Genomic DNA, 27,041 nt, shown 5'->3' with positions numbered 1-27,041 from the left:
CTATTGTTCCCTGTTTGCAGCAATTGATGGGTAAATATTTAAAATTTCTTGCTGCCAAGTTAGGATCAGGTTAGTACACCACTTCCCTGACTGTAGCTAGGCATGGATGTCATTCTGGGTGTCATGTATCCCCACTGCATCTCCACTAATGTTCAAGGTGTTGACTCAAGGTAGAGTTTTGCCAGCTGCCTTATGATTAATTAGCCACACAGATCTAAAAGCAAACACAGATCTCCTAAGTTTCCCAGGGTAATATATACATTAAGCACTGAAAAAGCTTCCCTTCAGTACTGTTGCTCTAACAAATATCCCATGCAATTTTGTGTGCATACTGATATTTTGTGTCCTAAAGAGTGACTTTTCACCATGCTGGGAAGGAGGAATTTTGTCCAGAGAGCCATCTGCTTGTATTCCCCATTCAGCAAAGCATTTAAGCAGGTACTGAAGTTCGTTGGTGGATAGAAATGGATTGCTGTTTTGGAGTATTTAGACGAAGAATGGACTCCTTTGTGTCCACAAAACACTGAAAGATTGCTAGCTGCTATCATAAGTGAGGCTTTGTAATGGGTGCTGTGCAGAGCCTTTGTCCCTTAGGCTGAAGAAAGTGAGAAAATTGCTGAGGGGGCAAGGAAAATATGTGGGGGGTGAAAACAATGGCGTATCTCTGTTGGAGCAAATTCGGTGCTGTTCTTGCTCTTGCAATGGCTGTTTATCGATGTCTTAGATACTCTGCTTTTTAGGTGTCATTAGTCCAATGGCTAATGACAGTGAAAGCATCTCGCATCTCCCTTGATGTGGGGAGTCCCCATAACTCCTTTGTTAGGGATGGCTGTGAACTCTTTCAAGAAGTCAACAGGAGCAGACTCAGCAAAATTACACAGCAGCCTTGTGGGGAGGTTGCTGTTCAGCCCAGCATGCCCCTTATGTACCATCTGAAGCTCTGTTTTTTACAGTTTGTTGTCAAGCTCTGCTTTGTCCAGGTGCTCTGAGCTTGGTCTGTGAAGAGACTCTGAATCTAGCTATTGCACAACATCTTCTATTGACTCTGGGATGAGCCAGGGCACCCCAACCACACTGCCTGATTGTAAACGTGAGCTTTTTCGTTGCAGAACCCAGCTGCGAGCCTTTGTCTCCTGGGTCTCCCTGCCGTCTTCTACCCCTCAGAGCCAGCCCCATGCCTTTCAGGGAGCAACAACAGGCTCCCTGTTATTTCTTAGCAGTTCCTGCTGGACTGACATAGGACCCGATGTGAAGAAGAGCAGCGCCCTCTTCCTCCTGCCTTTCAGAGCTCAGAAATCTTGAGCAGCAGCAGCATTCCTGCTGCTCCTTGGTCTCTGGGTGTCAGGCTTCTGGAAAGTTAGAAAAGGAGTGAGAAAATTGTGTTTGTGTAGTGTGAAGTGATTCGTGCTGGTTTAGCCTTAACAAGATCCCTCCTATATCTTTAATGACCTGAATCTAAAATTTACGGCGTGGAATGCCCCAGCAGCAGAGGAAGCCTTCAGCACACAAGCTGCCTTTTGCAGGACAGCAAGGGAGGTGTGATCCCTCGAGGTTTGGGAAGTCTGAATGATGTAGTTATGGTTGGCACTTTGAATATATGTGTAGCTTACCTCAAAATCAATATTTGCAGTTCTACCCTAGCATACATGTGGGAGGGTGAGAACTAGCATGTATTAATGTTTCTTAAAATTAATAATTTTGAAAATTTTATTCTGGAATAATCTCATTATTGCACAAAATAAACAGAGGTTAGTGTGGATACATACCGTGGAGAAACATCACCTGCCCTCTATGTACACCATTTCCTACCCACCTGCCCAGTTGAGTTCCTGAAGAAAGCCATGCAAAGGACATTTCGGGAGAGAAAGGGATATGAATTTGTCTTTTTGCTTGAGAGGAAAGTTCCCTGGTGTCTTCAGCTCCATGGAAAGCTCTGAAAGACCCAGTGGCCATGTCTGCGCTTGTGTGTGCAGCTGGTTTCATAGCAGCAACACCTTCTGAGTTGCACTCAGATCTTGTCTTGGAGGAAATCAGCTAGTGATGCCAGGGGCATGATCAGCCCCTTTTTCCCCCACCTGTGAGCAGGAGTGGTGCACAGCAGCCACCGTTACCTCCGTTAAGGGCTGTGGTTGTTCCTGCTGCTTCTATGATGTTGGAGGTCAGGGGAGGCCAGGCTTTCTGTCCCCCACACCAGCCCCCATGCGTATTGTCCTTTTATTCCCTTCCCAGTGCTTGGCAAGTCACCTGCCAGCTTCTCCCCTTCCCCTTGGCACCCTGTCCCAAATCCCCCTCCTGCCCCTTTGCCGGCACATGGAACCTGCAGCTTCTTCCCTAGCTCATGTGGGAACTGGAAGGGGCTCAGCCCGTTTTCCCAGTGCAGCACAGTTACCAGCACGGCTTTGCAAGCTCCAGAGGCAGGACCTGTTCTTATGCTCCATCAGCCACAAATAGCTCCCAGCCAGGAGCTGGCTGTCACTGAGGTACGTGGTAGAAGACGCTAGGAAGTGTACCATTTGTTTCCCTGACCTGTGCTTTTATTTTTTTTAGAAGTGTGTTTCAGCCTCTTTCAAACAGGAAAAATAAAGGTAAGGGAACTCTTGCAAGACTTGCCATTTTAATCTCTTGGTTTGAAACGTACAGTTTTTGTGTCCTGAAACTATGGCCCACCTGTTGTCTCTGTATATGAAGAGAACTAGACAGATAAATTCAGTTCAGTCTCCTATGAGAAGCTGCACAATGTCCGATTCCTCTCCTAGCGTCACCAGTGCCCCTGCTCCGTGCCTGCTGCCACCAGCTCATGCACCGGACAGAACACGCACAGGGGAAAGGAGGTTGGAGTTGCACCCAGGTTAAAAAGGGAGAGCTGCCCTGGGAATAGTTGTCTCTGTGAAGTGCTCGTGCTTGCGATGGGGCCTGTATCCCAGCCCGGTCCTTTCTCTTGGTCAGCACTGGAAACATTGACAGTGAGTGTGGAGTTACTGTACGAAATGGGCCACGTCTCTCTGGAATCTCAATCTGATTCTACCTTTGTATGTTATAGGATTTCTCCAGCGCTATCTGTAGTCTTTGTCTTGCTACAAATGATGATTAAGAAGCTCGCTAAATCCTTCTGGATTTTTGTATCCAACCTTTTTAGAAAAAGACTGTTTTCTAGTCTCCAAATTATTCCAGTTATTTGCCCGAGTATGCTAGAGCTGAACCTTATATCCTACGCTGATGGACAGAATAACTTATTTTTCTACATCAATGATTGTGGTTTTGTTTTCTTGAGATCTTAACAGTCTTCCCTCTGGAAATTCTTTCTCTAAAGTTTTCTCTTTGCGCTGGGGTAAATTATTCTTTGTGGGACTCTTGCCTGCTGCTGCTTCTCTTTCTGTCAAATTATACCACTCTGTCCTTTCTTCTGAGTTTTCTGGGGCGTCTCTGAATCTCTTCAGGATATGGCAACCACTAACAAATCACTTCTTTTTAAGGAAAGATGAGAAATCAAAGAAAAGAAAAAAATAAAAAGGACCGACCCACTTCCTGCTTTGCCTGCCGCTGCTTTCCTTTTCATCGAGAGAAGGTGAAATCGGGGTGTGAACAAAACTCCGCAGCTCTTCTTTCCTTACACTGATTAAGCTGCAAGTGTGACTGGGTAATAAGCCAGTACAAATCAGCTGTAAATGGGGGTATAAAATGGCTGGGATTCAGCTCAGTTTACACCACGTGTAAAGCAAATTGTGTTTGCAGGCAGGACCTGTGTTGCTTCGTCTTCCATGTAGTGTGGCTAACGAGCTTCTGAGCGCTGCGTGTCCTCTTCCCTCCCTCCAAGGGCGTCTGTGATGCTGTTCGGCGCTGCCTTCCCCTGGCCCCAGCTGTGATGGCAAAGGGCACGTTGGCAAGGCCGGGGAGAGCACCGTTTCCCTCTGTTTTCTCTTTGCAGTGGCTTTGGAAACTGAGGAGAAAAGCACCCCTGTCCTCGGCTTTGCTGGACCAACAGATGCCCTGGGCGCAGGGCAGAGCCCACGTCAAACGCGCGCGGTGGCTTTGCTTGTAGCCGCCAGGGCCATCTGCCTCCGGTCTCCAGCACGTGCTGTCTGCCGTCTGTCCGTGCTGCCAGCAACGGGCATCTCAGCTTTCTAGCAGAGCCAGCCTGTCCTGGAGGGCAGGGCCAGTTCTCCCAGGCCGGAGGGGTTTTCTCGACCGCAAGCCTTGTGAAGCCTCTTTTCGACATCGGCCTTGATGTTATACTGTGCAGAGAAACACGTGTGCCGCTCTGGAGTCAGGAAGGAGCAAGAAAGGTGGTTTTGTCACTCAGGGCTTTTCTCGAGTGAGGGGCAATGGTCATGCACAGACCTGTCCCCAGTGAGCGGATGGGAATTTTTCTGAAATGTGCCCCTATTTAGACACACCACAGGGGGCAGGGGAGCAATACCCCTGGCTAATCTGTTGCAAACAAATGACCAACTCAGAAGTTAACCACTGGGTTCAAAGTATCCAAACTGAGCCCCTATTTCAGTGTGGATCCTGAGTAATTTGAGCAGATGATTTACTGCTCCTCCCACTTTCCTCTTTCCCAGGATTAAAAAATCAAGAGGGGAATTAGGACCTTTTTCTCATTTGTAATTCTTGAGCACTGGGCAGATTTTCTTCCGATCTGTTGGCACAAGGAGCACTTATAACTTAGAGCAGAAGTGAAATTGTAGGGCTCAGACAAAATGCTTGTTTGCTGAATTAAAACACAGGCTGCAGTCTTGGAGCTGTAGCGTGAGGGGGGCTTTTCATGCTCCACCTGCTCTTGCAGCTTTGCTCTTCTTGCTGTAAGCCAGAGCTGACCAGGCATTTACTAGTATGCCAGGCAGAGTGCCGCTCCTCCACAGAGCTTTTATATTAAAGATTGTCTCCTGGTTTCAGTGGCAGTCCTTCTGCTTTCTTCTGTGCCTCCTTGCCTTTGGGAGAATGTGGACGTAGTCGTATGTCTTTATTTAATCAGCTGGGTAAGTGCCAAATAGCTCCCAAGGTGAAAAATAAGGTGCTTTTATCCTCTTGGGCATGTTTGCCTGTAGCGGAACAATGGTCCTGTCGTGTAATGAGCCGAGTCAGTGTGGGGAGAAAAAATTATATGCCCCTTCAGACTGTCAGCCCTGTTATCCTTCTGCACACCAACACGTTCACCGAGTTTGGGCTCGCTCACGTGTAATGGCCTTTATGTGAGGCTGTGAAATAATGGGTTTGGGTTTTATTGTATTTTGCACTCTCATCTGATTTTTTGTTTTTTTCCCCTCTCTCCCAGGTCAGATGGGGAGGGTCTGAACATATACAGTCTGGCCGTGGCTGCAGAGCTCAGATGTATAAGTTTACCCACAGAGCGTTGCCGCTTTGGCATCACCGCAGCAGCTGGCATCAGCCCTGCTCAGCGTCAGCACCACTCCCCATGCGAGGAGCCGGGTCTGCGGGGTGCTGGTGGTGCGGGCACTGCTGTCAGCGACCCTCCTGAAAAGGGGCTGCTGTCAGCCTTCAGAGCCCTCATGTCAGCGAAGCTTTACGTTTAAAAAGTGCCAAGATAAAGAAATAGATGGTTGGTTCTGCGCTGTTGGGGCTGGCCTCATTGTGTGGGTCAAGGTGAGAGGACAGGGCTGGCTGCAGCTCACAGCTGCTGGGGGACGGATCCTGCCTGGCCTCTTCCCTGCTCAGGGCTTCGCAGCAGCCCGCAGGAGAGGGAGGAAGGAGAAACTGTGGTGCTGTGGTTTAAAGCGACTCTGCCTGCTTGGCGCTTTCATTTATTTTTTCACTGTATCTCAGTTGCTGCAAGAGGAATGTCTTTCCTTGACTGCTTTCAGGGGAACCCCTCTTTTTCCTCTCTCTCCTCCACATTACTTTGGGTCTCTTTCCGAAGTATTTTTCCCTTGCCTTCCCCGTCCCTTTCCTGTCAGAGACAGCAGTATTTCCCTGAAAGTGGCCAAAGGCTGATGGTGTCTTGGTGGGTGGAAAATGTGAGTCCAGGTTGCGTTAGTGGGGAAGAACAAAGTGGGGTCAGGACCCCAGCTCCTCCCGAAGGTTAGGAGTGCCCTGGAAGTCAGGCTTGGCGTAAATCCTGGGCTAAGCTCTGCTTTTCTTGTGCTTTATCTAGCGCATCAAAGGTCTCTGTTAGTTTAACAAGAACCAAACCCATGTAGGGTGTTTCCAGAGTCGTACTGTCTCTCTAAGGCAGAATTGTTTTCTCCTGTGCCTATTCCTTGCAACAAATTTCTTGGAAAGCGGAAGGTTCAGGCGAGTGCCTGCTGCCCCGGCTGTGCTGCTGGAAGTGTGTGGGTCCCTCTGGGGGGGGGGGGGGGGGGAAGTGTTTCTTTCTGGTGAGAGATGATATATCACTTAAAAACTCACTGTTGTAATGAAAGGAACGCACATGCGCTGTGAGTCCTGTTAAGAAAATCCCTTTCCCTATTATTTCAATCAGTCTTTATAGTATGGAAGTGTGTTAAGTTTGTTAATATGTATTAGTTCACATTATACACTGTAATGAGAAAGTGGAATTCTACGGGATGCTTTGGTATTGTTCATGCTTAAGTAAAACAAGCTAAAGTACAGCCCAGCCCCAGAAATAAGGACTTTGCTTCTTGGAAGCCTAGAGCTGCCCATGGAGTATAAAGGATACCCCTGGGCAACCAAGATAATGTCAGCATCCTCACCCTCTAACATGTCTTTGAAACCCTCCCAGCATCATCGGGCATCAGAGATAAGTAACTGTAGCAAGACTATCTCCAGTGATGTCTGGATCAATGGACAAGGAGCAAGAATGCTGCAAAACTATAGCTGCTTTGCAAAGTTTTACTCCACTTAGTAATCAGTTGTGTAGATGCTAGTGATTAGTCAAATTGTGCTGTACCTGAACGTTTGACCCTGTGTAAAACCACATTTAGGGTGCCCCAATTTGGCTGGGACAATTTTTGTGACAGTCCTTACCCTTCCTGGGGACTTCAGTAGGCAGCGATGATGCAGATCGGTGCCTGCAATGCTTCAGTGAGGCCAGAGGTATCCAGAGCCTGCCCTAACCCTGCTGGCCCCAGGCATAATGTGGCAAACCTCAAGGCGGCCAGCTGCATGGTCCCTGCAGGGCTGCATCACCCCAGCCCTGTGGGGCAGTGGCATCCAGGACCACAGGGGTGCTGAGCAGCCGTCACCTGCCGTGACACTTCGGACTCCCTATCCAGGCCAAAAAAGCTGTGCCTGCAGAGGTTGGCTGGGAGGTACGCTGGCTCCTGGGGCTGTTCGCAGCTCTCGAAGCCCCCCAGCAGCCTCACGGGCAGAAAAGAGAGCGCCGGAGCACCATGCTCCAGCGCTCTCTTTTCTGCCGGTGAGGCTGCTGGGGGGCTTTGAGAGCTGTCGGATGCCTGCAGCTAATCTCGCTTTCAGGAGAGGCAGCGAGGAGGAACGGTGCCGATTTTAATCCCTTAGACCGAGCCCGAGCTCACTCGCTGTTGTTTGTGCAACGTATTGCAATGTGCCCAACCCCTCCTTTACTCGTCGGTGCTGGCTGGAGTACCTGCTGGTCTCCAAACGTCACCAGGCTCCGGTTATAAAGCGCAGGCGATAGAGCATTTCTCTGGCTCCATCCCTCTGAGAGGCACATCTTTGAGAAGCGAGCCGTACGTGGTTGGAAAGATGTTTTATTCAGGTATCCTGACAGAGCCGAGTCGAAAAGAAGTGGAGATAAGGGAAGCTGCATCTCTCCACCAGCAGAGGAGGATGAAGCAGGCGGTTCAGTTTATTCACAAGGATTCTGCAGATCTCCTCCCTCTGGACGGGCTGAAGAAGCTGGGGACTTCAAAAGATACTGTAAGGCTTTATTGTGTTTACTGGAAGGAGACTTAAGAAGCTGGTAGGGCACTGTCTATTGTTTTTCTTCGTGACGTTTTTCTGTTAGGAGAAGTTGGTTGCTTGTGGAAATTGATTTAAAAAATGAGGCTTTTGTATGTAAAAGGAAGGGAGTAGAAATATGATGCTAGTTATCACCAGGGTTGCTTTCTGCTAGTAGGTGCTTTCAGATGCCTGGCACTCAGATCTAAAAGCTTTTAATTTTTTTTTACATTTGCATGAAAAGGGGATATTGTTTTCAGTACAAAAATCCTCTCTGAATCAGAATAAATCAAAATGGCTTCATATAATACAGACATATATACACACATATGTTTGTCTGTGATGCATACATGCGCACTAGATATAATCATAAAAGATTCGGTAAAGTGCAGTCACTAGTACTTCAAAATATAAAACTGCCAAGATTACAGTTTGATAAAGGCTTATGCATTTTTTTTTTTTTAAAATGAAGATATATAATTCTAGGTCTTAAATATTTACATATGCAATGATCCATGTGATCCTGTAGCTGACATACACTTATTCTTCATCATTTCCAGGGGCTGGAGGGCATTTCTAAATACTAATGTGCACAAATGTTTGAGCTTTCTCTAATGGGAAATGATACTTAAATGTAATACCAAAAGTTCTGATGTAAGGAGCAAAATCTAGAAAATATATCCTACTGAGGAAATCTCCTTTACTTTTTTTTTGCCCAATTGTTGCAAAATTCATGCACCTTGTAACACAATATTTGCTTTTTTCAGTCTTTGATATAGGTACATTGAAAAGTGAATCTTTTTATTTTTAGTGGGGTAGTTTTGTTTTGTTACAGCCTTCCTGCTCAGCTGGGTTAGGCTTGGCTCTGCCTGGCTGAGATAAGTGGAATGAGTTGGCTGTTCTCTGCAGTGCACATGGAGGTGATTTTTTTTGTCATCCCAAATGTTTTGCGATTGTAGGGAGTAAAGCTCCTGCCCAGGGAAAGGCTCGGAAGGAGCTTTCCTGGTGACCATTGAATGGCAGCTCTCCATCAGGGAGCTACAACGTGCCTTTCAGAGCGTGATGGTGGTGTTATTGCTATTATCTGCAGAGTCTAAATAACATGTCATGGCTCAGCGACCCACAGTTTGTGGGACTGAGACCCTGATGACAGGGGTTTCTGCTCTGCCCAGATGAGAGAGGCAACAGGTAGCAGGAGCCGGGGGCACTGAGCACTGAAGTCCTCGTCGCCGCAGCAGCGAGGACCAGGTTTGGCCCCAGCGCCAGGAGCAGAGCATGGGGCTTCTTGCCACAGCCCTTGTCACAGAAACATCACCCGAGGTTTTCTCCCTGCTCCTGTGCCTGCGCCGGCTGAGCCGTGGCTGCAGCATCACCCCTGCTGCACCCACAGCCCCTGAGAGGAGGGTCTGCGTGCGGGGGCTCTCCCCAGGGAAGTGCCGAAGCCCTGGGGAGGGCCACAGCTCCTGATCCTCTCCAAGCACAAAAAGGAGGTGCGGCACGGCAGAGGCGCGCTGCCCGCCCCAGCTACCCTGGCTGTGGTGGGTCTCTGGCCGGGGACGGGGTGAGAACCGAGCTGGTATGGGTCACCCCACTGCAAAGCCACCTTGTGCCCACACCACAGCGAGGGGTGATGGGACAGTGGGCATATGTGGCCAGGGCTCACCTTGGCCACAGCCTCCTGCCCCATGGGACGTATGGGGAGTCCCCAAAGCGACAGCACTGGCACATGCCCAGGCTCGTTCCCACAGCCTCAACGAAGACGCTGTGAATTTCAGAGTTGTTGCGGTGGGTCGTGTTGCAGCGAAGCAATGCTGTCAGCACAGCCACACTCACACCGCACACGGCCGGGACTGCAGTGAGCATCGCTTCAAGAGGACCCACCGTGTCTCCCCGGTGCTGTGGCTGCCTGGATGTCACGGGAATTGTCCCCAGGAGGAGCGGGGGATCATGCGTCTCTGAGTCTAGAGAAGCACCAAGAGGCTCCAAAATGTGGGACTCCACTTTGTCATGGCCCCAAACTGAAAGGTCCAGGTCCAGAGGGGTTGAGCTGCACGGTCAGGAGGCCCAGGGCATCAGGGGTCTTTGCCCAGGGCATTTGCATGCCTTTCTTGTGAATAACTGCACACCTCCTAACAATGCAGCACATTTTTGTGCCTAAAGCTGCGCAACAGCTGTGGTGACGTGGGTGGAAGGGCTTTTGACGTGACTGGCATTATTAATGCAGGGTTTCCCACGGGGGTTTTCCAGCGGCCTTGGCAGGAGAAGAGAGGAGGTAACAGCTCCCCAGAGATGGGGACAGGTGGTGAGGAGAGACCCTGTCTGTCAGGGTGACAGCTGGTAGCGACCACTCCAATTCTGGGGAGAAATCCCCTTCCTTTTGGCCGCAGTGCAGGGGGTGGTACGCACAGCGAGGCAGCAGCAGGTCACCGGGGCGGGTGTGCTGGCATCCCCCAGCTTGTGTGCCATCACTCGGCTCCTGAAGCATCTCTCCTGGTGATGCCCCTTATAGGCAGGTTTGATAACTACTTGTTGTAATTACCTATGTTAAGCCTCCAGTATTTTTCGGTGTATTATTCTGGGTTGGACCGAACTCTTCCAGCTCCTCGCTCCCTTTACGTAATCCACTTTGTTTGCCTAGTGTAAGACCAAACTATAGCATAGCATACATTTGATTTGGCAAACGTAGGACTGGATATACAGAGCAGAAATGGTTTTGGTTTGATGCCTCACTATTAGCCTCCTCTCCGTAGCCCAGAAAATTGGCACGAGATGGTCGTTAGCTGGGATTTGGTCACACCGTAACAGTGACCCCCTGCCTGACTTGGGCAGGGTGTGCTGGCTGTTGGCAGCTCCTCCTCATGCTCTGACACCTTGCCCTCGCCCCAAGAGCCAACAGACCAGTTTGGAGGGACTTTGCCTGAAACAGTCCCACATCACTTTATAAGGTGGGAAACAAAGTTATAAAGAGTAACAAACAACAACAACAAAAAAGCATTTCCCTCTCCCAAAATGCCCTCAGAGCCTCCGCTGGGTGCCTGGGTCCTCAGCGCAGCTCTGGGTGCCCCCATGGCCCTGTCCCCTGCTACCGTAGCTGGTACAACATTGCAGTTAATTTCAGTGCTTTCAGTTTCCCCTGCTTTCCCACTGCGCACTCCCTAGAGTTTGTCGTCTTGGTTAAAATGCAAAAAACTTTGATGTTACGTGTACTGTCTTGGTCAGAGACCTGGCCGCTGCCTGGGCACCCAGGGGGCACAGGAGAGCAGGGGGCATCTCTTGTCCCACCTCATCCCCCTGCGAGAGGGGCTGACAGCACGTGAGCACAGGCTGCTGGTAGAAGAGGTGGATTTGGATGAAAAATGGGAAGAAGAGAGAGAAATTGGTTATTTCTTGGGACAAGCTCCATTGGTGTGTTAAAACTCCTCTCTTCTACTGTCTGGGTACAGAAGAGAGGGCAAACCTCCTGAGGTTTGGGGGAGGAGCTGGCGTCTTCCCTGACTTTCATCTCCACTTGAGTGAAACTGTTGTTGGTGGGTCTTGTTATCCCTAGATCTAGAAGGCAAAACTGTGGGAAACCTGCCAGAGAGATGGATACTGCAAGCTGCAGCGATGCACTTGCTTATAAATTAGAGAGGAGCAAAACTGGACAGAATTATTTGTGGGTTTGACAGACAGTGGTAAATAGGTTCAGCAATAGCTGGCGTCTCCACTCACTTCTTTTAGGTTTCTACTGTGGATTTTTTAGGGGATTATAGGTTTTTGCAAAGTCTCAGGGATAGAAAGGGAGATATCTTATGAAAAAAATCCTGGTTTGTGTTTATATTGTGCTGAATGATACTAGGAAGTAACTTATTTTTTTTGCACTTACACAGCGGTATGTAACATTTTATTTTTTTATAAAACTTTCAACAGTTTTGTGTGATGCATAGAAAGACAGTACCAAATAATCTGAGTTACTTCAAACACCGGTCCTGGCTGTGTGGCCAGGCTGTGCTGGAGGGAGAACGGGGCTGCCTTCCCCATCACTGTCACGGGGAGGTTTTCCTCCTCTCCCTCCCAGACACGGTCTCCTTGCAGTTTTCCAGCAAAATGTGCATTTGCAAATGTCCCCTGGCACATTAGCTGTTTACCAAGTACGTATCCATCACTTGAGTCGTCTCCATGACTAACATCCCTCACTCTGTTGCACACGAGAGTCAAGGGCCATACAAGTTAAAGCAAACTAATTAATACCCTGGGACAGGATGGTGCTGCAGGGAACATTTTCAGCCCCCTCTTGCTAGATTATTTCTGTATGGGAGCACAACATAAGCAATATTTGTCCCCTCGAAGGCAGGATTCGCTGCAGCTTTCAGAAGAGCAAGCGTCAACAGGACAGTCCTGTTTGTGGTGGTAACTCATGTTGGCTGAGTGCTGGATTTTTTTCCTTCTGGTGATGGAACCCATATAGGATTCATAAAACCAGGGCCTGAGAAAACCCATATATGTAACTGGTTAACGATCCACAGGAGAACTAGTAGTTAAAAGAAATTTAGGTTTAAATCAAAGGTAGACGACAGTTAAAATAGCAGTGTTGAGTGTGCTGGTGACTTGTTCTTCTCCAGCCTATTCTTTCAAAAGTATTTGGCAACATGATTGAGGCTGGGCAGATCAGAAGAGCACCCAGACTGTCCTGGATGACGCCATTCAGAAATTTCTCTCGGTCCTAGCTGAGCGGGGCTGGGCATGAGGAGGTGACCACTGTGTGACAGGCTGTATTCTGGCCAGCTGGGAACTTCACCCATCCTCTTCTCCAGCCCCCTATCCCCTCGTTTGGTTTTTTTTGTGATGTGAAGAATTAGTTCTCCAGATGAGTTGCAGGCAAACATAAAGGGTAAGAAGGACGTGCCATCCACTGTCAGCAAACCCTGGCTTGCATTTTTGCTCAGATGAGGAGCCTCAGAGGTGATCACGGTGCTGACTGTGCACCTATGGCTTCTGCCTCATGTAAGGCAGCCCTCGCTTCCAAACTGATTTGCTCGTGTCTCAGCACAGGGTCCATTACTAGTGGAGCCAGTCTGCCCGCCTTTAATCTAGGTAAGTAATACTGGTTTCTGCTGTTCAGTCTCACTGGGAAGACAGTGGTCACCACAGCAGTGCTGGACCTTTGTTATGTTTTGTGTGTGAAGGAGACAGCACAATGTCAGATCTGATTTCTCCCGGTCACTGGAAGCGTGGCTACGTTATCGCCTTTACACAGGACATGCTCTCTAGCGTGCTGGTCAGACATAGCACCTGCAACCAAAAATGGTCATGGAATTTTATCTCCTTTCAAGTCGCAGGTTGTATGTAGAAGTAAGAACAGTAAAGAGTGGGGAAAAAGGAGATTACATGTCCCGATGACCACCTGATCTCATCAGTCAGGTCCAGTTTAACTGCCTGCGCTATGCCTACAGCAGGATCTGAAGCACTAACATGGTTGCAGTTATTTTAGGATGATGCCAAGTTGCATTAGCCTTTTGCAAGTGCTGTTATTTAACATGCCACACAGATTATTTTAAAGACGAGGAGCTGCGCACGAGGGTGCGCACTGGCCAACTCAGGGAACCACGGCCTGAGGTTTTCGAAGTTATACTGATCCCATTGAAATTCCCTCGGGATGAGGAGATTTACTGGTTTATATGGCTCTGCAGACACACAAGCATATTTAATATGAATGCAAAAATTCAGGAATAAGCCAGTAAGAAGGTCTCACTGTGGACAAATTAAAATCAGAAGGAAAGGGCAGTAATGGGGGGGAGATTAGCTGGGCAGAGAAATGAGCAGATAATCAAGCAGAGTCATTTCACCTCCAGCAGAGTATGTGCATCCATCCATGACGAACATTAAACATAAAAAGGCTTTGGGGAAAGCAGTTGGAGATTTTGAGAGGCAACATGCTTCTCTCCAAATGGAAATGACAGAGAAAGAGAGAAGCCGCCATACGAAGCATTGGGTGTTCCTGGGAGAATACCCACCTACCTCAGATGATCTTACCTCTTCCCCTCCTCTCCTTTCCCTTCCACAGCATGGCACCCAGGATTGGTCCCATTTACTCACCCTTAGCAGCTAAATACAAATGTGGAGGGAAGAGAGATGCAGGGCAATTTTAGAACAAATTCTGGTCTAAAGGCCAGCCCAGGTCTGACAATAGACACCATTTATAGCTCTCTTCTTGCAGTTGTGCCTTGTTCACTCACACCTGTAAAAGCCAATGCACAGACACCCAAATCAGCTGCTTAAATTCTGGGTTGATTCACACAAAGAGCATCACCACAGGTGGAGGGTGGACATGGGTATTTCCTATGCAGCAATGCCAGTGCTCAATGAAAGCATCTGTGTTCATTCGGTAAGCCCATACACCTTTTTCTTACTTAGGTGGTGTGTGTAATTGAAAAGGTAATTTGTTACCTCTTAACTTTTCACATCACTGCAGCATTCCTGATATCCTTATCAATAGATGAAGGCAATGATGGCTGAAACACCAACTTGGAAAAGGCCGACTTGTTTTGATTCCTATATGAGATCAAATCTTGAACTTGAGTTTGGAAAAAGAAAGGTATCCCCTCCAAATTCTGGTTAGTATTTTGAAAAGATTTTTCTCTTGCCAATACAAAGTAGTGCTCTTTAGTCAAAGCCAGGTAAGGCAGAGCTGGCAGAAGAGCAAATAGATGTAGGCTAGGAAGAGTGCATGTAGTCTGGGAATCAGGGAGAGCGAGACTTTAGGGCATCACTCCCATGAGAGAAGTGCTGGCCCACGGGCACCACAAGCAGGCTGGCATTGCAGGTCACTTCGTGGCTTTCCTCTGACTTCACCCTGCTCTTCTGTGTGTGTTTTTTCTTAAAGCAACCACATAATATCCTGCAGAAGCGCCTGATGGAGACAAATTTATCAAAACTACGAAGCAGCCGAGGCAGCTGGACTCTGAAGAGTGATATCTCAGCGCAGACCAACAAGCTGACTCAAACAAAACTGGGCAGCTCAGGGAAAACAGAGGACGAGGAGCTCATAGTGGTGAGCTGCCAGGTAATAGTCCCTCCCCAGCCTTCTGAGGTTTTTTCCCCCAAATTTTACTTCTGACAGCCTCAAGCTGTGGTCTTGTTCTCCACGTTTCCCGATAAGGATTGCACTCCACCAGGGCTGTCACAGCTGTGGGGATGCTCTCCCTCTGCAGCTCAGGGCTGCTGTGGCATGGACCCCTACCTGGGTATCACAGAGAAAACTGGTCTGGTGGATGTCTTCTCTTGGACATCAGGGCAGAGGGAGCAGCCAGGCTGGGGCAGCATGCTGAAACACTGGGGAGTAATTATCCATGGTGAATCCCTGTGCTCACAGCCCTTCCCCAAATGCCGGAATGTGTCCAGAGAAGGGCAGCCAAGTTGGTGAGGGGCCTGGAGCACAAGTCTTATGAGAAGCGGCTGAGGGAGCTGGGGCTGTTTAGTCTGGAGAAGAGGAGGCTGAGGGGAGACCTTATCGCTCTCTGTAACTGCCTGAAGGGGGTTGTAGTGAGGTGGGTGCTGGTCTCTTCTGTCGGGTGGCTGGAGATAGGACTAGAGGAAATGGCCTCAAGTTGCAGCAAGGGAGATTTAGGTTAGATATGAGGAAAAATTTCTTTACTGAGAGGGTTGTCAGACATTGGAATAGGCTGCCCAGGGAAGTGGTGGAGTCACCATCCCTGGAGGTATTCAAAAAGCGAGTAGATGGGGTACTCCAGAACATGGTTTAGTGGGCATGGATGATGGTTGGACTCGATGATCTTGAAGGTCTTTTCCAACCTAAATGATTCTGTGATTCTAAATGCCATCCCTCTTTTCTTTCCCCAAGAGTAATTTCACATTTCTCCTCCTTACCCCCACACTTTTTTATATTTCCAGCTCTCCGTAATATCCTGGCTGCCTGGGGCTGCCCCTTCGGCTTTCTGCATGGGCAAATGCTGCTGGGAAGGGCTCAGGACCCAACATCATGTTGTTTAGTAGCACCACCTTATTCAAACAGCAGCTCAAGAGCCAACTCTTGGGTGCCTGGGGTGGATGAGGTGATACCCTGCGGGCACTGACTGTATGGTGGAGTGGGGATGGGCTGGCACGAGGAGGTGTTGGTATTTTGGCAGGGACCGGTGTGTGCAGAGCAGAGACCCTGGACACCCTGTGCTCGTTCTGCATCCCACACATCGTCTCCTGTCTCTGCTTGCTCTTGCAGTGTGCGGGGAAGGAGCTGAAGGCCGTGGTGGACACTGGCTCGCAGCACAACCTCATGTCGTCTGCCTGCTTGGACAGGCTAGGGTAAATATCCAGCCAGATTTCTGTTTTGTGGGAACTTGTGGCACCTGGCAGCACAGGCAGTGTTCCTGGGGCTGGGGCTTCACTGGTGCCAGAGATGGCCGTTCTGGAAGGGAGTGCTCTGGGCTGTGCCTGGGCAAGCCCCTGACCCTCCTGTTACAACCAAATCCTGGCTTATTCTTAAATGTCCTTGCAGGGAGCTGAAATAGAAAGCCACTTATACCAACCTACTCACCTCTGAGTAAATCCCTTCGGAGGGTTGGATACATTTGTATTTTTTCAGTGCTTGCCTGTTGTCATTCAGTGCCTCGTGAAACAGCTGAAGCCCCTCCCTGGCCTTCTGCATCCCCGGGGCAGGCGTGGGGCTGGGTCAGCCCAGCCCAGCCCAGCCCTGCAGGTCCCCGCTGTGGGGCAGGGACCTGCCTGCGGGGCATGATCCCGCTGGCGGCTGCAGCACTGCTGGCCCCAGCACCGGGTGTAAAGCAGCTGTGCGGTTGTGTACATGCATGTGCTCGAAATTTGGTGTCTGATGCTACTTCCAATAACAAATTTCTCCCAGTTGAAGGGAAAGGAAATGTATTTATGTAGCGTTAGAGAGCTGACTGCCAGCCATTTGCAGCAAAACTCCCGCTGATCTCCGAGGAGCAAGATCAGGCATCAGCTCACAGCGTACCAAGGAGATTTTGGCACTTTATTCCCACGGAGGCATTGCTTTTTAACACCAACTTGCAGTGATTGCGCAAAAACCAATTGCAGTTGCTCCCTGAGTGTTACTGCGTGGCCCTGAATGAATGGTGCCTGTTTTCTGACCAGAGAGTAATGACTTCTTTGCGCAACAGTGTTTAGTGCCTGGAAGGTGGCTGCGCTTACTACAAACTTGTCACCAACTGTGGAGCTGCTCAGCCTAGCTTACGGATGATAACAGTGCGTTTGGAGGGGTCTCATCTTGCAAGACGCTGTATTGGCCGCTCAACACATCTGAGTTGCACAGCGATGCTCTGTGACAGTTCACCTGCTCCCTGTGTTACTCATGCGTGTCCCGTGCAGTTTTTGCAGAACCAGTCTGCTTCAGGACTCCCGCCCTTCAAAGCGCGCTTAAGAAATAGGTTAGAGCCAGTTTCTGCTCTCAGGTTATGGGGATTCCCTCCTGATTTGAGCAAGACCACTTTTGTAGCCATCAGCCGGACAGCTGCAGTTACAAGGCCCATGTCCTTCCCCGGCGTTATGCATCAGCAATGAGCGAGCTTTGGTTCCTGCGAGGTGGGAGCCCACGGGCACCGGGGTGCGCAAGAGCCACATTGCGTGCGCAGGCAGACAGCGTGGCCGGAGTGACAGCCCGTCCCGCACGTGCTGCCAGCTGAGGTCTGCAGCAGGCAGGACTGCCTTGCAGGCAGCTTCCTGCAGCTCCTTTGCTGTTTGTGTTTGCGGGGACAGAAGCTAAAGCCAGATTAACAAAGCGGGTTAAAACCAGGGCTTTGATGTCTGGCTCGCTCTGCCGTCGCTGTGGTAGGTCCTTTGTGACAAGAGGCACCGCTCCAGGATGTTTTACTTCAAAGCAGTCCCGCACGCGTGCCAACGAAAAAACACGAGTTTTGTTTAAATCCAGCTCTGGAAAGCAGCAGGGAAGAGGCGTGCTAGGCGATTTTGCTCTTGTTCCTGCCAGGGCAGGAGGGGCCGTGCAGTGTGCTTTGCCGGGTGCTGCTGCCTGCAGTTGAGGCTCAGCGGCTCTGGGGACGGGCCCTGCTGCTGAGGTCTCAGCGCCTAAAAGCAGCGTGTGTGTGCCTGAGGCACAGGCTCAATTCCTCCCTTCTTTTTTAAAAATCTTTTTGCATCTTGTCATGGTGCCGTTCGAGCTCTTCCCCTCACCTCTGAGCAAAGCGGTAGGGTTAGCTCGCAGGTTGCCACAGCATAAGAAATCCCCTGCGGAGGGGTAGGTGCAGCTGTCACGTGAGCAGCTCTGGTCACTGCACGCTGCTGGGGACTTTCCACTTTCAAACCCAGCTCCAAGACGTGTCACTGCATCGTGCATCAGTGGTTCTCGCCACGCTGCAGTTTCCTGGCCGGCTCTCAGCCCACGGGCTATCTGTCCATCCTTGGGTCAGTCTCAGCTGTGACGAAGCTCTTCCTTGAAGGTGGCTTGGCTCTGTCCCTCCCCCGCAGTCTCTCTGCAGCCCTGGTCACACCTGGGAAAACCATCTGGGTCAGCAGATGCTGGAGCGAGGAGCCATCTCCAGCTGTATCTCGGCTCTGTTCAGGTCCTGGCTCCAGCGCCGCAGCCTGTGCCCTGCGTTGGGATCAAATGGGGGGAAACAAAGACCACAGGTCTTCCCTTGAGTGGATAGAGAAGCCATTGGAGCTAACTGCACCCAAAAAAGCCACTCCAACCTGTCTTGGACCAGAGTAAAGCCAGCTCCAGGGCAAGGAGGGCATAAACTTCTTCTTGATATGTTCCCACTGCTTTTTAAGGCTGGTCCCTAAGGGAATAGGCAGAGGGGATCCAGCTCCTTCTCTCTGCTACCTCTCCTGGTCATTGTACCTGTGCTAAATGGCATGGGCAATCCCCACCTCAGTCCCAGGGCCTCTGCCTTTGAGGGGGGCTGCTCCCCCCCGGATGGATGGACAGACACACACACGCACTGCTGCAATGCAGCTCAGCAGAAAGGTACCTCAAATAGCCTAAAAGTAATACAGCTTTTATCCGAGGGAGGGATCACCACCTCAAACTGCCTTGCCATTAGGTTCTTGTTCAGTTTAAAAGAGAAACTGAAGCTAAATAATTAATCAGTGTTGTCAGACTTGTTCATGGGGCATAGATAGAAGAAACAACTGTACCTGAGATATCCCTGACATCCTTTTTTCCTTTTCTCGGGCTGAATGTGATTGATCTGTCCCCATTTCCTCTGAATAAACCCAGCAGCAGCACCTGCTAACAACCATGGGTCGGGCGCGCTGTCCCAGCTGTGAGGCATGGGCACGCAGTGTCGGTGGCTCTGCTAGTGGAAGCTGGAGTAGAGTATCCCTTCCTTACACCCACACTGCATTAGAAGCAATTTTAGATCAGCAGCTTCCCCAAGTCTTGAAGAAATGTAGGAACGAAGATTCCTCAGCTAAAAAGCAAAATCCAGTAAGGAGCTCTGCTTGGGGCAAGGGCTGACGTGGCCCCAGGACTGTGTCGTGGGTCATGCTATGGTCTGACATGGTTGTAGGCTGCTGGCTGTATGCAGAGCATCACAGAAAACCTGCCGAGAAAGTAGCTTTCCAATAACGGTGTGGTAATATGAGCAAGCGAAGAGCACTTCAGGTGTAAGTACCCTCTGAACGCCATTTGCTCCTTGCCAGAGCAGCTGAACCGTGGCTGTTTCATGTCAGAAGTGTTTTCAATGTGCAGGTTAAAGGAGCATCTCAAAGCACTCCCTGTCGAAGAGGAGATGGTTTCATTGCCATACAAGGTGAAGGCAATCGGCCAGGTTGAGTGCCTCACCCTCACAGTGGGAGCAGTCCCCGTGGAGTGTGCTGCCCTCGTCGTGGGTGAGTGTGTGTGTGTGTGAGTGTGTGTGTGTGTGTGTGTGTGTAAAAATGAAGCCTCAGAAACATGTTAAAATTAAAATAGAAATACTGCTTTTCTGCAGCAAAAGTCTCTTTTTGGCCCTTTGGAGGGAGGGAGGGAGGAGGATGTGTTCAGCAGGGCTGCGCTGGCGGCCCCAGGCTCATGCTCTACCGTGCGATGGAGCAACCACCGTGTCTCCCTGCAGGCGCGTCCGCCTGCCCTCGTCTGATCATGTTTCCCTCCGGAGTAACTCAGTCCCTTTGTAAACAGGGTTTTATTTAGCAGAGCAGCCATGAAGGAAGGATGGTGTTACTGACAAAAAGCACGGGAGAGCATTTCGAATGTATAAATCTGAACGTTCCTATTTTTCAGAAGACAATGAGAAACCCTTCTCCTTTGGGCTGCAGACGCTGAAATCTCTGAAGGTAGGGAGGGTTTCCAACAGGGCTTTTACCTCTGCTGGGGGAGCTGGGACCACTATGAATTGCAGTTTTCCCTCTTACCTAAAGGCATTTATTCTCTACAGTGTGTCATAAACATGGAGAAGCACCATCTCGTTCTGGGGAAGACGGAGAGGGAAGAAATCCCGTTTGTGGGCAGTGGCAGCGCTGCGGTGGGCGAGCAGTAAGCTGGCTGGGGAGGTGAGCTGCATGTGCACCGCTGAGCCTGATGGCAGTGCCCCCCGGCACGGTCACGGTCACGTAGGAGCCCCCAGACTCTCGCTGCAGGTGAACGAGAGCTCACCAGCACTGGTAGAAATTGTTTTCATTAGCCCATTGAGTTTTGAAACAGAGTCCCTGGCTTTTTCAGCAGCATTTTTCAGCTTTTGCTGCTTTTTTTCCAGTAAGCGTTGTACGGCAAAGGGGGTGTCTGAAAAGACACGCACAGGGAAACACCTCAGGAAATGTACTTTCTGGAGGTCACTAGGAAGACTCCTTGAGTGCTGCTTTGAGAGTGTTCCCAAACAAATCTTTTTCTGGAAAATATTTACGAAGCAAGGCAAATAAACCCACATGAATGTTTTGCAAAGCGCACGAGAGAGAGATCCTGCCTGGAGATAAGTCTTGCCACTTCTCCCTGCATTGCCCCAGCTGCCCTCCTGCCAGCTGCTCCTGATGTCCCAGACTTTTTCAGCCTTATCGTCCTATAGAAAGAGAAATCTGTGCTGTCTGCTCTGGTACCTCCTAAACGTGTGTGGCTTGTGATGGCTGGCTCTGCAGGCAGGCAGGCAGCAGGCAGGGCAATCCCCCTCCTTCCAGACACTGCATGGGGCTCTTCCTCGCTGAGCACTGCGAAAAAGAGTTGTATCACTGGCTCCTGCCTCTGGCTTATGAAACCGGCAGGCACCAGGTGCCTGAGAGAGGGATTTGCACTTATGTGCCTCTCCGGCTTCGCAGGCAGCGCTTGTGGTTGCTCAGCGATGAGCGCTGTGGACGCAGCCATCTAAAAAATGTTTGGTCACTGCGTAAGAAAGCGTCTTTGGCGAATGATGTAGGGCAGCACCTTCTTTAGCTGTCTGTCATGACGAGCCACAGTCATTTTGGACGTCCTGCAGCCCCTGTGCAGCTTGAGCAGGCTGTGCTGGGTACCACTGAGCTCGAGGAGCCTGGGCGGCAGCGGAGAAGGAACAGACCTTCCTCAGCTAGTTGTATTCATGCTCCTTGGGGAGTACATGAGGGATGTACGCGCTAGTGCGGCGAATCAGGACGAGAGTGTGTGTGCACCCGCCGTATGCCGGACAGCAGCCGGCCATGGGTGCTGCCCATGTGCGAGCCCAGGGACCACCTGGTACAGCCCCACGGGGAGAGCATGCTGCAGCGCAAGGCACAGGGTGGTTTTCCCTGTCTCCTTTGAAATAGGGATGCGAGAGGCATAACATAGTTCTGTTGCCCCTGCAGTGATGAATTATTTCTTGGTACTGCATTCAAGGCCAAATTTTGCTGCTTGCTTTTTTTTTTCATGAGAGACGCCCATTTTATTGAATGTCTTTTCCTTCCTGTTTCAGCAGTTTGGCGGCATAAAGAGAAATTGAAACACCGTCCCCACACAAGAGCTTGACATCAAAGAAATCCTGTGCAGCTGTTCCAGATGAAACAGCAGCTCGCTGCTTTGAAAACATTTATACTAGGCTACAGCTTGAGTAGAGCTAAATGAAATCCTGTTCAGTAGCCAGTAATTTAGAGATATTGTCATGTTTATCTATGGGTTTTGAGAAACAAACGTGTGCTTATTTTCTGGACTTTTCTATATAGTGTCCTCTTTATTACAAACAGTTGGGAAAACCTTATGAACTTCTTCTGATGAGAAAAATACTTTTTATAGTGGCCTCGTATGAGTAATTGTATTTAGCTGTGACTAGAGGCTATCAGAACGAAAATTTTATTAATGATTTTTCCAGGGGCTAAGCATTTATATTCACTTAACTGATATTGCCGCATACAAATGGCCATTACCAGGAAGTTACTCCAAGTAAAATAACAATGGTAATACCACCTAGGAATTATAGCTCATCCTGTTAGCATAGTATTGTTGCCATGTAATTAGGGATACAACTGCTGGCTTGATGAGAAAAAGCAATTACAGAATTATTAATGGGTTATAGGCTTCTCTGCAGTGGTGTGGCAGAGGCACAGAAATAGGGTTTGGGAGGGCTTCTGGGGTGATCTCCTGCAGCTCCCAGCTCGCCGTGGGGTTGGTGCCAGCACAGGGGCAGCCCATTGCGGCGCTGCCTTGCTGGGGCACGAAACCCCCCGAGGAGGGATCCTCCGGGCAGGTCTCAGCTGCCTTCCTGGTGGGAGTAGTCAGGAAAATTAATCATTGTATTGAGCCAAAAAGCAACAAACAAGCACAAAAGGATGTTGTTCGGAAAGCAGCAGATACAGACCCTCATTGGTATATCAGGAACCACACGGCCCCACCGTGCCCTTGGTTCTCCCCTGCTGCCAGGACTGGTGCCTCCGCCTGCCCGCCCAGCACCCAGCCCGAAGCACCAGCAGCAACTGGGCTACGTGCTGGTGCGAGTTACCGACTTCAGTTGGACTTTAGTATTGCTGCCAGAAATGCCATATTTTTTATATCTATTTACAAATTGCTTGGGATCTTAAGTATGACACTAACCTTGATCGCACTCAGGGCAGGTGGGAGTTTTTGCCAGGACAGACATTTCATTCAGCGTTACTGTCCCATAGCAGCAGGGTTGCTACTTCACGTGCTGTTTGCTTGCAGACGCGAACAAATGTACGGTATTGCTTGGGGGAGCCTGGCCTCATACAAAAGCAGCTTTCTAGATTTTTAAAAGCTAATGGGAATTAATTCCTGTCATCTGCTGAAGAGGCATCTTTAAAATTCAGAATAATATCTTTGTGATGTTGTGCATCTGCCGATGGCCAGTCCTGCTGCAGCCGGATCCGCGAGGGCTAGCTGTGTGCCGCAGGAGCGGGAGCGCTGCTCCGGCAGCTCTTCCTTAGCAAAAGCCCTTTGGCCGCAGGCAGGCGCAGGCTGCAGTGTGGCTCAGCTGGGCTGCGGGGTCTCCTACGGGATCCAAGCAGCCGCTCATGCACTTAAGCCTCCCCGCAGACATTAATGCACCGCTCGCCCAGGCATCCCGTGGTGTGTAGCATCAGCCGCAAGCACCGACATCGTCGCTGGCATTTCCACTTAGGAAATGTGTTGATAGTCCTGGGCGAGGACCAGTAACTCTTGTTATCTCGTGGCCATCGGCTCAGGTCTGGACCCTGTCCCGTGAGCCAGGCTCCTGCCAGCTTTGGCCAGTCTGTGCACAGTAACGCTATCTCATGCCGTGGCATCTAAGCTGGAGCTTTATCTCCTGCAGTGGGTTTGAACCACTTTTCAATATTGGGTATGACTAGCAAATCTGAACTATCCGTATTTTGAGCTGTTTTCTATTTTGGTGATAAGTTTCAGTGTTTTCTCTACATACAGTATTTTATATAACACAGCTCGCTCTCTATATATATTTACAGGGTTAGACTGCCCAGGGCAGTCCCACTGCTATGTTGTAGAAATATTTCACTAAATGTGAAATATATTTGATTATTTTATATGCTATGAGTTTGGTATTTTGGTACTTCTTTCTTTCTGTGCTTATTACTGTGCTAAATGTCAAATTAAATCTAAATAAAGTTACATTGTTATTGCTGTTTATTTGCTTGTATTCTGGATGTGCTGTTTATTTGTTTTCAGTGCAATTCTCTGTTGAGAATAGGAGTTCATTTCACTCTTTACCCTGGTGGGGCTCCACAGTGCTTTTGTGCTTCGGTTGGGAATTGCTATCGGACTGTACAGAGAGTGGCAGTGGAGACGCGCTAACCGGGCAGGCTAAATGGCACGCAGCACTTGTGGTAAAATGTGAGCATTTGAAATGCCAGCCTTTTGTTGCCATGTATCTCTCTCCCAAAGGAGGTGTGAGATCCTTCTTGTGCTGCTTCGAGTTTTACCCTTTGGAAAGCTGCGTTTGTTTCTGCTGTGTTTGGCTAGCTCGCTGGGGCAATGCCAGCCAGTGTAAGGGAATATGAAGGCGATTTTGTAAACTTTATGAAGCTAGGAAAAGAAAGTGGTCAGAGCGAAAGACAGGTAAGGCATGCATGCAATAGCTATGTGACCGCAAACAGAAGAGCAGAAGCCTGAGATCAGGGCCTTCCCCAAAGCTTTGAATGTGGATTTAGGGGCTTGCTGTCTCTGCCCAGGTAGGCTTTAGGCCTAAAGCATCTCTATCTTACCGATGAGAAATTATCCTTTACCCACTCAAAGTCCCACAGCAAAAACCTTTGGTGGAGCAGCAATATTCCAAGCCCAGTAAAAGTGGCTCTCCTCAGCGCCTGGCTGCCTTTCTCTGAGTGTCGAAAGAAACCAGACTCCAGCAGTAAAGTGGAGAAAAAAATGAGGAGGATAAACGTACAGGCAAAAATAACGTCTTGTGCTTCCTGGAGCTGCTACGAGTTTCTAGACTTACTCAGACTATTCCTGACGCTAGAGAGCAGAGTCCTAGCACATGCAAATGAAAAATCAATGGGGAAAATTTCATCCCTTCTGCACAGAGCGGGTCTAGCCCTGGTGCTGGTGGCCCTTCAGAGGTGGCTCCTGTGAGCAAGATGCTCTATAAAACAGGACAGCTGCTATAGGAGACAGGTGCTCGCCTCAGTCCAGAGGGATTATAGACTATGGGAAGTAACGTCAGATCTCTGTATCTACACAAGCACTTGCATGGCCACAGAAGTAAATAGTAAAGCAGCCGAGTATTGCAGACCAGCTCAGCAAGTCCTGGGTGCCTGCTCCTGCTTACCTCCAGCACAGTCGTGTGCCTATGCACCTTTGGCAACCTCTCCCTGACATGGGTTTGCAGGAAGCCCGGGCATGGCCCTGCAAGCAGGGGACCTGCTGCCTCTTGGCAGGTGGCTGGGGGCAGAGGGCAATGCCTGAAATGATCTGGGACAAGAGGGACTTGGGAGATAAAAAGGCAGCTGCGAGCGAATGTTATGAGAAGCCCCTGGGGTGGCAGAGGGTTTTGTTGAATGATTTATGCCCCAGCTGGTGAATGCTGTCGTGCTGCAAACAAGCATCTCACAGGTGAGGACAAGCACAACCCCCCCAAGCAGCCTAAGGGAAAGTGAGCCAGCTGGTCCTTGGCCAAAGGGCTCCCCAGCACTACCGCTTGTGCTCATGTAGTCAGCAAAGCGTGGTGGGACAAAACACCTTCACCCCCTCCAATGTCTCATCTTCGTTTTGGTCACGCTAAAAGCTAAGACGAAGCACGCAAAGAAGATGTTAACAGGAGCCTTAGCTGGTCCATTGCAGTACTTCAAAAGGTGGTGGAATGTGCAGGATCTTGATGCCTGGGCTCCTGCAATTAAGATGGCCCATGTGATTAAGACATTGACGCTTGCTGAAAACTTTAGAGATCTGGACAGCTGGTGGAGAGTGGCTATCAGGCTCCCAATTCATGTCTATATTTCATTGTAAGTGATGCACCCGAGGCCACGCAGGCAGGCAGTAGCAGAGGAGGAGCACCCCAGGCCTATGGCGTGGGGCTCTCCTCGTGACCCCACCACCTTCCTCTCCACATCAGTCCAAGTAGCTATGGAGCCGTCCGTCCAGTTTAACTCTTTCTGGGCTGGCCACTCTGCAGCAGCACTTGCTGCTGATCTGAGTGGAAAGTCAGAGGACATTGCCAGGAGTAGCCCTACAGCAGCATTATTCACACACATTTTGTATCCTGCTGAGAGCCACCAACGTTTTTTTCATCGCCTCTGCCAGCAGAGCAGCTGATTAGACAAGACCTGCTGGGGCATCCCTCCACAGCTTTCTGCAGGGTAATCTGTTATCTAATAGTTCTCTAGGGAGGTCCTTTTTATGGGCTTTTCTATTGCTGTTTTGCTGATGATAACGTGATGCTCAACATGTTGTGAAAACAAATCTGATTTGTATGTCTCAGAAGCAAATAACTAGATGACTTATTTCGATATAAACATATGTTTTAGGGCTGTACATTGCTTGGTTTGTTTTATGGGGCAAACATCAGTTGAGGTCTGTATTGCTTTATCACCTGCTCGCTTACTAGATGGAGGTGAGGTATTGGGTTTCCATCAATTGAAAGTCTGCTCCTTTTCATAAGCTGAGTTTTCTCTTTTTTCTCTTTTTCATGGGCTGTGCACTGCTGGGGCTAGCTCAGCCATGTGCTGGTCATCTCCTCCTCCTCCTCTGTTAACAACCACATCACTGACGAAAGGCTACAGACTCTGGAGATGACGCTGTAGGTATTGGTGACATTTCACTGAAGCTGGCATTGCTGAAAAGGCAATTGATTTAATGATTTCGATACTACACTTCCCCATGATGCGACTTCATCACTCTCAAAGTGGGTGTGAAGACAGTCAACAACCTAAAAATACTGGGAGTTCAGGAATAACAGGAAGCCATGGCAGCGGGAGAACTAGCTGGGGGGACGCTGCAGGGACTTTCTCTCTTTCATTTTTTGAATGCAGCAGGATCGATGCCTGGAGCTGATGAGAGAGCGATCGGCACAGTGGCTGCCCCCACTGTGAGATGTGGTTGGACTCTCCAGAAAAGCATCTCAGCTCGCACAAGGGGAAGAGGTGCAAAGCTACGTGCTTATTAAATGTAAAACCGCCCAGTATCCTAGAAACAGGTGGTGTATCTGCAGAAGGTGGGGAGCTCTTAATGCCACTTCAGCCCTGCGTGTCTCGCCTCTGCTGTCCACGTGTCCCCCCCCGGGCAGCGGCAGGGCCAGCACCGATTTACTGCTCACCTCCTTTCACCTCTTTCTCCAAGACCAGGAAAAACAACCTCCTCCCTGCAGCGGACATGCAGATACTGCTACTGC

At 49.7% G+C, this 27,041-nt stretch overlaps 1 protein-coding gene across 2 annotated transcripts; it reads left to right on the top strand.

Annotated features, from left to right (window-relative positions):
- The first annotated feature begins 7,355 nt into the window (after positions 1-7,355).
- NRIP3 (nuclear receptor interacting protein 3) lies at positions 7,356-23,845 on the top strand. Of its 2 annotated transcripts, none has more exons than XM_052811669.1 (7): positions 7,356-7,818; positions 14,702-14,881; positions 16,055-16,137; positions 19,523-19,662; positions 20,054-20,106; positions 20,208-20,322; positions 21,690-23,845. In XM_052811669.1, exons 1-6 carry the CDS (start codon positions 7,645-7,647, stop codon positions 20,307-20,309), a joined length of 732 nt encoding a protein of 243 aa, XP_052667629.1. In that variant the 5' UTR covers positions 7,356-7,644; the 3' UTR covers positions 20,310-20,322; positions 21,690-23,845. The 2 variants fall into 2 exon arrangements, with proteins under 2 accessions (XP_052667629.1, XP_052667628.1); XM_052811668.1 differs by having other exon boundaries at positions 21,687-23,845.
- Positions 23,846-27,041: the final 3,196 nt, after the last annotated feature.

Source organism: Harpia harpyja, chromosome 16 (assembly GCF_026419915.1).
Source record: "Harpia harpyja isolate bHarHar1 chromosome 16, bHarHar1 primary haplotype, whole genome shotgun sequence".
Lineage (NCBI taxonomy): Eukaryota > Metazoa > Chordata > Aves > Accipitriformes > Accipitridae > Harpia > Harpia harpyja.
This window is presented reverse-complemented; position numbering and strand designations above follow the sequence as displayed.